Genomic DNA, 12302 nt, shown 5'->3' on the forward strand with positions numbered 1-12302 from the left:
CATCTTGTTAGAGACTATTGTTTGTATTTGGATCAGGATTGCATTGTATTTGTAGATTGCCTTGGGTAGAATTGTTATTTTCACAATGTTTAGTCTACCTATTCATGAGCATGGTATGTTTTTCCATTTATATAGATCTCTTTTGATATCTTGCACTAGCGTTTTATAGCTTTCTTTATATAGGTCTTTTACATCCCTGGTGAGATTTATTCCTACGTATTTTGTTTTTTTAGGGGCTATTATAAATTGTATTTTTTTTTCCCGATTTCCTTTTCGCCATTCTCTTTATCGGTGTATAGGAATCCAACTGATTTTTGTTGTTTATCTTGTATCCTACTACTTTGTTGAACATTTCTGTTACTTCTAGTAGTTTTCTCATGGAGTCTTCTGGGTTTTTATGTATAGTATCATATCATCTGCAAATAGGGACAGTTTTACTTCTTCATTACTGATTTGAATGCCCCTTATTTCTTTTTCTTGTCTTGTTGCTCTAGCTAGTTCTTCCACCATGACGTTAAATAGTAGGGGTGATAAAGGGCATCCTTGTCTTATTCCTGCTCTCAAGGGGAATGTTTTCAGCCTCTCTCCTTAAGAATGATGTTGGCTGTTGATTTTCTATGGATGCCTTTTATTATGTTGAGGAATTTTTCTTCTATATATTATTGAGAGTTTTTATCAGGAACGGGTGTCGGACTTTGTCAAATGCTTTTTCTGCATTTATTGAGATGATCATGTGATTCTTTCATGTATGTGGTGGATAACATTGATTGGTTTTGGCCAATGTTGAATCATCCTTGCATACTTGATATGATTCCTACTTGGTCGTGGTGTATTATTTTTTTGATATGATGTTTAATTCTATCGGCTAGAATTTTGTTGAGAATTTTCGCATCTATATTCATGAGAGATATTGTTCTGTAATTTTATTTTTTTGTGGTGTGTTTAACTAGTTTTGGTATCAGGGTTATGCTGGCTTCATAGAATGAATTTGGAAGTATCGCTTCCTTTTCTATGTTCATGAGAGATATTGGTCTGTAATTATCTTTTCTTGTCGTGTCTTTGCCTGGTTTTGTTATCAGGGTTATGCTGGCTTTGTAGAATGAATTCAGCAGTATTGCTTCCTTTCTATGTTCTGAAATAGTTTGAGTAGTACTGGCATAAGCTCTTCTCTGAATATTTGGTAGAATTCTCCAGTGAAGCCATCTGGACCAGGGCTTTTTTTCTGTTAGGAGTTTTTTTTTTTTTTTTTTTTTTTTTACCTTTTCAATCTCTTGTTATGGGTCAGTTCAGATTTTCAGCATCATCATGTGTTAGTTTGCGTAGGTAGTGTGTTTCTAGAAATTTGTCCATTTCCTCTAGGTTTTCAAATTTGTTGGAGTATAGTTTTTCAGACTACTCTGTTACGATCCTTTTTATTTCATTTGGATCTGTTGTAACGTCCCCCATTTCATTTTCTATTTGTGTTATTTTTATCCTCCCCTGTTTTTCTTTTGTGAGTTTGGCCAGTGGTTTGTCAATTTTGTTGATCCTTTCAAGGAACCAACTTTTGCTTTTGTTGATTCTTTCTATTGTTTTTCTATTCTCTACTTCATTTATTTCTGCTCCTGTCTTTATTATTTCCTTTTTTCTGGAGGCTATGGGCTTCTTTTGCTGTTCTCTTTCTATTTATTTGAGCTGTGTAACTACTGTTTTTATTTTTTCCATTTCTTCTTTTTCGATGTGTGCATCTATTGCTATAAATCCACCTCCGAGCACTGCCTTTGCTGTGCACCATAGGTTTTGGTGTGATGTGTTTTCAGTCTCGTTTGATACTAGGAATTTTTTGATTCCATCTCTGATTTCTTCTATTAACCAGTCGTTTTTAAGCAGGTTATTATTCAGTTTCCATGATTTTTTTTCCCTTGCTCTTCCTGTTGTTAGTTTCTACTTTGATGGTGCTGTGATTAGAGAGGATACTTTGTATTATCTCAATGTTTTGGACTTTTTGAGGGTTGCTTTGTGGCCTAAGATGTGGTCTATTCTGGAGAATATTCCATGTGCACTGGAAAAGAATGCATGCTTTGCTGTTGTTGGGTGGAGTGTTCTAGATATGTCTATGAGTTCAAGTTGGCTGATTGTGGTCTTTAGATCTTCTGTATCTTTGCTGAGTTTTTTTCTAGATGTTCTGTCTTTTACCAAGAGTGATGTGTTGAAGTCTCCCACTATTATTGTGGAACTGTGAATTTCTCTTTTCTGTACTGTTAGAATTTGTTTTATGTATTTTGGAGTCCTGTCATTGGATGCACAGATATTTATTATGGTTATGTCTTCATGGCGGATCATCCCTTTAATCATTATATAATGCCCTTTTTTGTCTTTTATGGTGGATTTTGTTTTAAAGTCTATTTTATCTGATATTAGTATTGGCACTCCTGCTCTTTTTTGGTAGCTGTTTGCTTGATATATTTTTTCCATCCTTTGATTTTTTACTAAATTTACATCTGTTTCTAAGGTGTGTCTCTTGTAGACAGCATATTGATGGATCCTATTATCCATTCTGTCACTCTCTGTAACTTTATGGCTGCATTTAGGCCATTTACATTCAGTGCAATTATTGGTAAGTGTGAGTTTATTGTTCTCATTTGGTAGTGCTTTTTTTTTTTTTTTTTTTGTGGTGCTGATGTTTTCTTTGTTCCCCTTACTCTCCTGCGTGCCCTCTTTTTTTGTGTGTGTGTGGATTTTTTTCCATTTCTTCTGTTTTTGTAGACTTTGTTTTTACTGAGACTTTATGTTTTTCTTATTTATTTTGATAAGTAGGTTTGTTAATTTTCTTTGTGGTTACCTTGAAATTTACCCTTGTCTTCCTAGGTTTGAACCAGTCTTTTATTACTTGGTATCATCTTGCCTTCCTCTTCTTTAGAATGTTCTATACCTACACCATTTATTCCCTCTTTTATTGTTCTGAAGTTGTTGTCTTTTACAGATTAACCTCTCTGGTTTCCTCTTGTAAATCTTTTAGTTCTGAATAGTCTTTGAGAGTTCATTTCCTAGGTCGCTATCTGGTTGATGTAATCTTGCATCCTAGATTCAGGCTGTTGTCTGTTCTCAAACCAAAGGACTCCCTTTAATTATTCTTATAAGTTTGATTTGGTTTTTACATATTCCTTTAAATTCTGTTTATCTTGAAAGTCCTAATTTCACCATCATATTTGAACAAGATTTTTGCAGGATGTATTATTCTTGGTAGGCAATTTTTTTCTGTCAAGGTTTTATGTGTCATCCCATTGCCTTCTTTCCTGTATGGTTTCTGCCAAATCAGAGCTTAGTCTTATTGTTTCCCCTCTGTATGTGACTTTTTGTTTTTCTCGAGCTCCTCTAAGGAGTCTTTCTTTGTCTTTGGTTTTAGCAAGTGTGATTATGATATGCCTTGGTGATTTTCTTCTGATGTTTATCCTATATGGGACTTGTTGAGCTTCTCTCATGATATTAGGGAAGTTTTCTGTCAGCAATTCTTCAATGATCCTCTCTGTGTTTTCCTTTTTCTCCCCCTGTTCTGGAGCTCCTATCACTTGCAAATTTTTTGCTTTTGGTTATATTCCACATCATTTTCAGGGTTTCTTCATTCTTTTTTTTTTTTTTCCTTAAAATTGTATCCAGGTATTTGTCTTCAATTTCACTGATCCTGTCTTCCATTGTTTCAAACCTGCTCTTTGGACCTTCTATGACACTGTCCATTTCTGAAATTTCATTGTTTATCTTTTGGATTTCTAATTATTGCTTTTGTATGATTTCTAGTTGTGAATTTATTTTGGTGTTTTGTTCCAGTATTATTTTCCTGTATTCTTCCATTGGTTTGTATGTTTTTTCCATGAATTTATCTGCTTTTTCCTTGAATTTGTCTGCCTTTTCCATGAATTTGTCTTTTTTTTTTTCATTTTTGTCTGCTTTTTGCTTCAATTCTGGGGTAGTTCTGAATATTAGAGATTTGAATTCACTATCAGGTAGTTCTACTGTTTTTTCTTTTACTGGAAAGTCATCTGGTATTTCATTTTGGATGGCTACTGGAACCATCCTGTCCTGTTTTTTAATGTTTTGATATTGACTGCTGTCTTTGGGACATTCAGTAGTTATTTTCTTCATTTACTGATTGAAGATTTGTTTGTTTCATACTGTTTTTCTGTTTTATTTGGTTATGTCTGAGCAGTCACGCTGTCCATTCTTTGTTGTTTCCTTGTATGTGGGCACGATACTTTTCACCTCCTTGTCCAATAGGTAGAGTCAGTCTTTCAGCTATGGTGTAGCAGGGCAGGTCCAGCTGAAGGGGAGGGGCTAGGATGGGTTGTTTGTGGCATGTACTGGGACCAACAGGGCAGGCCACGGATAAGTGCAGGGCAGGTTCTGGTAGGCCATGCCTGTTCTGCTTGGGGTGCAATGTTCAGCACACAGTGCAGATAGGCAGGAGGGTGGAGGAGAGGTTGTGATGTGTGGATTGAAGTGGGTATGAGAAAGAAGAGAGAGATGAAAGAGAAACTGAAACTAAAAAAAATAAATAAACAAAAGCAAAAAGTGCTGAGGGAGCCTGCTGTTGGAGTGGAGAGAGGAGAAAATGAGAAATGAAGAAAAACAAAAAGGAAAAAAGAAAAAAAGAAATGCCCCCAAGGATCCCACCAGTGACCAGGGAAATGGCTTCCAGGCCTCAGGGCGTAGTCCATCTAGAAGGGGTGGAGTTGTCACACAGGGCCAGGTATTCTGGAGATAGGAAAAGATGGAAAGTGGAGAGAGATCAGAAACTGAGAAATGAAGAGAAACAAAAAGGAAAAAAAAGTAAATTAATTTTTAAAAAAAGAGAAAAGAAATGCCCCCAGGGGTCCCACCACTGACTACAGAAGTGGCTCCCAGGCCTCAAGGCACAGTCCATCTAGAAGGGGTGGAGATGGCACACAGCATGAGGTATTCAGAAGACAGGAAAAGGAGGAAAGTAAAGACAGATTAGAAACTGAGAAATGAAGAAAAACAAAAAGGAAGAAAAAAAGAGAAAAATAACAACAAAAAACATTGCCCCTAGGGATTCCACCGATGTGGCTGTGCAGAAAGGGGAAGTGGCTCCCAAGTTGCTTTGTGCAGCCTGGCCAGAGGGGGCAGAGATGGCACACAGCACCAGGTATTCAGGAGACAGGAAAAGTAGATAAATAGAGAGAGAGGAGAATCTGAGAAATGAAGAAAAACAAAAAACAAAAGCACCAGTGATTCCACCAGCATGGCTGCATGGGCTGGGGATGCCTGCTCAAGAAGCAAAGAAGATGGCACACGGAGTCAGGTGTTTGAGAAAAAGAAAGGCAAGGAGGTGAGAGAAAGGGAAGAAACAAAAAAAAGCCAAAAAAAGCAACATCGATAACAACGAAATGGCAGTGAAGGAGCCAGCTGGTGTGGGTGGGGCAAATCCAAGTGGAATGGAGCCAGCACCTCCCAGCCAAATAACTTTGGCCTGCTAGGAAGTGGTGAATACTGAACAGGGTGAAGAAGGGTGGGGGGTGGAAAGTGTGTATTGCTGGTTACTGGGTGCTCTGTCTCATGCTGGGAGCTCTGTGAAGCTGCTTTCCTGTACTCTCTGCTGATCTCTGACAGCAGTCCAAGATGGTGAATCAGTGCTGCGTTAGCTGATAAGGAAACTCTTCTCCATCGTATCTCTCCTTGCTCTCTGTTCTGTGTCAGTTTCTTATTCTAGTCTGTGCTTGGTTGAATTCTTTATCTCTTCATTTGATGCTTAGGGTTCCAGGATTGACATTTGTCTCTGTTTTACTTAGTTCTTCGAGTCTTTGGTTTGGAGGGACAATGTAGTGCTTCTGTCTATAGCTCCAGGTTGGCTCCACCCTACTTTCTTTACTTTTTGTTTCACTCTTTCTGTAATGCTGGATTCACAAAATTGATATCAAGACTTGTGAATGGATCAGAATCTACAGTTTGAAAATAACTGGTCTAGGTCCTTTAAAATTTCTCTTAGAAGCAAACATTTTCAAAGGAGTTAAATACCAGAAGTTGTTAAGAATTTAGTTGTAAGCCTTTGTGTTATGGATTAAATTGTGTTCCCTAAAATCATATATTGGAATTCTAATCTCTGTACTTGTGAATGTGACTCTGTTTAGAAATGGGGCTTTTCTTTTGTTATTTTGGTGAGGCCATACCAGAGCAAGATGGGTCCTAAATCTAATCCTTTCTGAGCAGTGTCTTATAAAAAGAGCAGAACACACACAGAGAAATATTCAGGGGGAATAGATCATGTGAAGATCCATCCACCTATCAAAGAACACCAAGGAATGCTCAGGGCTACCAACAAGGAAGAAACCTCCTCTATAGCCAATGCCCTGATTTGGACTTTTACCCTCCTAACCTGTGAGAAAACAAAACCCTCGTTTTTTAAAATTTCCCAATTTGTGGTATTTTGGTATGGCAGGCCTAGAAAACTAAGACACTTTGTAATTAATACTTGGCATATGTACGTTGCAATTAGTACCTGGCCCTTGGATATGTGTTACTATGCCCAAATTGCATACCTAAAACTCACTGCACTGTGGTGTTTGGAGCAGGCAAAGAGGATGATGACAAATATGCAGATTCCTGTGAAAGACATCAGCTGCTCTGGCCTTTGAGCTGTGTCTACAACCAGCCACAGGATAAGACCAATCAAGTAGAGTCCTCCAAACACCCTGAAAAGGGAATGCCAAAGGCTGTCATTGACTCAGTGACTGAAGGACAAATAATTAACTTTATCTCAAAAAAATAGAAGTTCACCCCAAAGATAACTGAAATAACTCAATAGTTTATTGTAGACTAAACACAGAAACATAGCTTGAGAATTGTGCATCTGGTAACTACCTAGCTACCATTCTCTCCCCCAACTTTTTTACTCAGAGAACAAAGTTGAAAGATTCCAGTCTGAGGACACAAATCACATGATTTCTGAACCTCCAGTTTCTGTATCAGTAATATGTGATATAAAGGCCAATTACTTAAGATTATTCCAATGAATATCCAAAATATTAAAAGCAAAAGGAGGAAAAGTATGTATCAGACTCCCATGGATCTCTTCCATTCAATTTTTTAACCACATCCCCAAGGGTAAGAGTAAAGACCAAACTGCAAATCAGCTACTTATGTATCTTATGTACACTTAACTACTTGTTGTTGTTAGGTGCTGTCAAGTTGATTCTGACTCATAGTGACCCTATGTACAACAGAATGAAACAGTGCCCAGTCTCGCACCATCCTGATGATCATTGTTATGCTTGAGCGCATTGATGCAGCCACTGTGTCAATCCATCTCCCCAAGGGTGTTTCTCTTTTTTGCTGGCATTCTACTTTACTAAGCATCATGTCCTTCTCGAGGGATTTGTCCCTCCCGATAACATGTCCAAAGTATGTGAGATGAAGTCTCGCCATCCTTGCTTCTCAGGAACATTCTGGCTGTGCTTCTTCCAACACAGATTTGTTAGTTCTTTTGCCAATCCATGGTATACCCAATATTCTTTGCCAACACCATAATTCAAGGGCATCAATTCTTCTTCAGTCTTCCTTATTCGTTGCCCAGCTTTCACATGCATATGAGGTGACTGAAAACACCATGGCTTGAGTCAGGCACACCTTACTCATTAAAGTGACATCTTTGCTTTTTAACACTTTCAAGAGGTCTTTTTTTCAGCAGATGTGCCCAAAGCAATGCGTGGTTTGATTTCTTGACTGCTGCTTCCATGGGTGTTGATTGTGTATCCAAGTAAAATGAAATCCTTGATGACTTTAGCCTTTTCTCTGTTTATCATGATGTTGCTTATTGGTCCAGTTGTGAAGATAATTGTTTTCTTTTTGTTGAGGTGTAATCCATACTGAAGGCTGTAGTCCTTGTTCTTCATCATTAAGTGCTTCAAGTTCTCTTCACTTTCAGCAAACGAAGTTGTGTCATCTGCATATTGCTGGTTGTTAATGAGTCTTCCTCCATTCCTGATGCCATGTTCTTCTTCATACAGTCCAGCTTCTTAGATTACTTGCTTAGCAAACAGATTGAATAAGTATGATGAAAGGATACAACCTTGACACACACCATTCCTGACTTTAAAACACACAGCATCCCCTTGTTTTGTTCAAAAGGCTGCCTCTTGATCCATGAACAGATTCCTCATAAGCACAATTAAGTATTCTGGAATTCCTATTCTTTGCATTGATATCCATAATTTGTTATGAACCACACAGTTGAATGCCTTTGCATAGTCAATAAAACGCAGGTAAGCATCTTTCTGGTTTTCTCTGCTTTCAGCCAGGATTCATCTGACATCAGCAATGATATGCCTTGTTCCACATTCTCTTCTGTATATGGCTTGAATTTCTGTCAGCTCCCTGTTGATGTACTCAAATTCATGCACCAACCACTAAGGCCAAAGATGATGAAATTGAAGATGTTTACCAATTTCTGCAGTCTGAAATTGATCAAATATGTAGTCAGGATGCATTAGTAATTACTGGTGTTTGGAATGCGAAAGTTGGAAACAAAGAAAAAGGATAGGTATTTGGAAAATATGATGGTGATAGAAATGACACTGGAGATGGCATGATAGAATTTTGCAAGACCAAAGACTTCTTCATTGCAAATGCTTTTTTACAACAACATAAATGGTGACTATTTTCTATACACGTGGACATCACTGGATAGAGTACACAGGAAGCAAATTGACTACATCTGTGGAAAGAGATGACAGAAAAGCTCGATATTATCAGTTAAAAAAAGGCCAGGTACCAAATAACAGACCATCAATTACTCATATGCAACTTCAAGTTGAAGGTGAAGAAAATTAGAACAAGTACACAAGAGCCAAAGTATGACCTTGAGTATATCCCACCTGAATTTACAGGCCATCTCAGGAATAGATTTGATACGGGGGCCAAGATTGTGGAGTAGGCAGATCCTTCGTGTGGTGCCTCTTACAATAAAGATCGCCCCAAAACAAGTGAATTGATAATATATATGACAAGCTAGAAACCCTGAACATCAAAGGCAAAGTTAAGAAATCAGACTGAGTGGCAGGGGGAGGGAGACACAGTGCAGAAGCAGTGAAGTGTTGCTGGACCTGACCTGGCAGGAACTGATACCTCTCAGCCGCAACTGCGGCAGGGCTGGTGGTAGCGTTCGGGACAGGGTTACTTCAGTGAAAAGAAGGTGGGCAAAGTGGAGCGACCCTGACCCCCTGGCACAACCATGGTGGGGCTGATATAGCCACAGAGAGCCAGGAACACAGAATCTCTGCAGGTGTCCAGAGTCAGTGGAAAAACAGCACTCTTGGCACAAGATAAGTGATTTTATCTAATTTTCTGTGTGGATCTAATAGCTCCCCTTTTGAAAGAACTCTGTCCCACCTATCTGATCCCTCCTCTCTCTGACCTGACCTGGCTTCAGTGACAGTTGATTTCCCTGGGTCTGAAAGGGGTCCTGCTGTGTACCACAAGCCATTCTTCAGGCCTTGGAAAAGGAACAAATTAAAAAAAGGGGGGAAAATAATCTGCTGGCTCCCATAAACTGGGAACTTAGGGCAGAAGTGGCTCCTGTCCAGGCACAAGTAGTCCACAGACTTTTAATGCCTTTCAGGCCTGCATGGGCCCATGTGGACCCATTTCATCAGCTAGGCTCTTGTTGTTACATTGCAAGGCTTTATGTACCTGAGGTCTGACTTTAACTGTTTCAGCTGTGTGGTGGAGAGGCAGGTTTTTGACGTTTGATACTGCTATGCCTATTAAACAGGGTTCTTACCTACCCACATTAGGGACCTGAGGACTGATAGCTCCCCATGCCACCTAGCCACCTGTGACAGGGGTCAAAGGATAAGTGGTGCCTCCCAGTCCCTATAGTTAAAAGCATTGTGTGCCTATGGTACGGCTGCAAAGCCCACCCACCTGTATGCTCTAGAGAACAGGGACATGCCTTCCTTCTCAGACACTCAGGGGTAGGCTATCAGTCTCCTGCCTTGCTCAGAGTGTGACCCCTTGCTTCAAGCAGAATCCTGAGCATACACCAATAACCACTACTCCTTTAAGATTGTAGGTGAAAGCCTGCACCACACAGTTGATAACTGACTACTTGGACACCTGAGCTGAATCCATACAAGGATAGTGAATGGACTCCTAGGCTCATATTCCTGGTAACAGCTCTAGCTATCTGATGACAAGACATTAGAACTTCAAAGGCTCCAATAATCAAGTTAGCTAACTCACTATTTGGGTATAAAAATAAAACAAAGCGAGAAGCTAGGATAGAGTAAGCAAACATAAAATAAATTAATACAGTAACTTATAGATGGCCCAGAGACAACAGTCCATATCAAGCCACATAAAGAATCAGGCCATGATTGCTTCAACAAACTCTCAAGAAAGAGAATCAAGGAATATTCCAGATGAAGAGATCTTCCTGGAAATACCAGATACAGAATACAAAAGATAAAAATACAGAACTCTTCAAGAGATTAGGAAGGAGATCAGGCAAAAGGCAGAACAAGCAGAGTAACACACAGATAAAGCAGTCAAGGAAATTAAGGTTATTCAAGAAAATAATGAAAAATTTAATAGCCTGCAAGAATCCAGAGGGAGACAGCAATCAGAAATTCAGAACATTAACAATAAAATTTTAGAATTAGAAAAATGAATAGAAAGTCAGTGGAGCAGAACTGAGGAAATGGAAGTCAGAGTTAGCGAGGTTGAAGATAAAACATCAGGCAAGAATATATTTGAAGAAAAATCAGATAAAGAATTTTTTAAAAATGAAGAAATCTCAAGAATCATGTGGGGCTCTATCAAGAGAAAACCTATGAGTTATTGGAGTACCAAAACAGGGAGGAAGAACAGAAAATACAGAGAGAATTGTTGAAGATTTGTTGGCAGAAAACTTCCCTGATATCGTGAAAGATGAGAAAATATCTATCCAAGATGCTCATCGAACCCCATACAAGGTAGGTCCCAAAAGAAAGTCACCAAGACATATCATAATCAAACATTCCAAAACCAAAAACAAAGAGAAAATTTTAAGAGTGACTAGGTATAAACGAAAGTCACCTACAAAGGAGATGAATAGGAATAAGCTCGGACTCCTCAGCTGAAACCATGCAGGCAAGAAGGCAATGGGATGACAAATATAAAGGCTTGAAGGAAAAAAATTGCCAGCCAAGAATCATATATCCAGCAAAACTGTCTCATAAATATGAAGGCAAACTTAGGATATTCCCAGATAAACAGAAGTTTAGGGAATTTACAAAGACCAAGCCAAAACTACAAGAAATATTAAAGGGAGTTCTCTGGTTAGAAAACCAATAACATCAGACAAAGCCCAAAACTAATACATAGGACAGAGAAAGCAGATAGCAGTCCTGATAGGGAAATCACAAAAATAAATCAAGATAAAAAAAAAAAAAAAAAAAAAGCTCAAAACAGGGAAATTGTGATGTCATTAGGAAACTGTGATGACAACATTAAATCAATAAAGAGGGACTAAATAATGTTTTTTTTTTAAATAATGTAGTCATAAAAAGACATAGATCATTCATATGGAGAGGAAATCACGGTGATATAGGGAGATAAAAGTTAGGTTTAAACTTCAAAAATAGGGGTAACCACAAATGAGACTAATCATCTTACATATCAAAATAAAATACAAGAAAAACATAAAGACTCAGCAAAAACAATATCAACAGCAACGAAAAAGGGGAAAACACAACTGATAAAGAAAAACTACTCAGCACAAAAAATTAAGAGGAAAAAAGAAAGTGTCAAAAACACACAAAAGAAGACATCAAAATGACAGCACTAAAATCATACCTATCCATAACTATGCTGAATGTAAATGGACTAAATGTACCAATAAAGGGATAGAGAGTTGCAGAATGGATAAATAAACACAATCCGTCTATAAGCTGCCTACAAGAGACACACCTTAGACTTAAAGACACAAACTAAAACTCAAAGGATGGAAAAAATTATATTGAGCAAACAACAATCAAAAAACAGCAGGAGTGGCAATACTAATTTCTGACAAAACAGGCTTTAAAGTTAAATCCACCACAAAGGATAAAGAAGGACGCTATGTAATGATTACAGGGACAATATACCAGGAGAATATTACCATATTAAATATTTACACACCCAATGACAGGGCTGGAAGATACATAAAACAAACGCTAACAGCATTGAAAAGTGAGATAGGCAGCTCCACAATAACAGTAGGAGACTTCAACACGCCACTTTCAGAAAGAAGCTCAATAAAGACACGGAAGAGCTAAATGCCACAATCAACCAAT

The 12302-nt window shown here is 38.3% G+C and overlaps 1 protein-coding gene across 1 annotated transcript in view; it reads right to left on the minus strand.

The window, feature by feature from the left end:
* LOC100676088 (sodium/nucleoside cotransporter 2-like) overlaps positions 1–12302 on the minus strand; it is an 83649-nt gene that overhangs the window by 14236 nt on the left and 57111 nt on the right. The window contains 1 exon segment of the mRNA XM_003420542.2: positions 6542–6683. Coding sequence (XP_003420590.1) covers positions 6542–6683 — 142 coding nt within the window.

This window comes from Loxodonta africana, chromosome 12 (assembly GCF_030014295.1).
Source record: "Loxodonta africana isolate mLoxAfr1 chromosome 12, mLoxAfr1.hap2, whole genome shotgun sequence".
Taxonomy (NCBI): domain Eukaryota; kingdom Metazoa; phylum Chordata; class Mammalia; order Proboscidea; family Elephantidae; genus Loxodonta; species Loxodonta africana.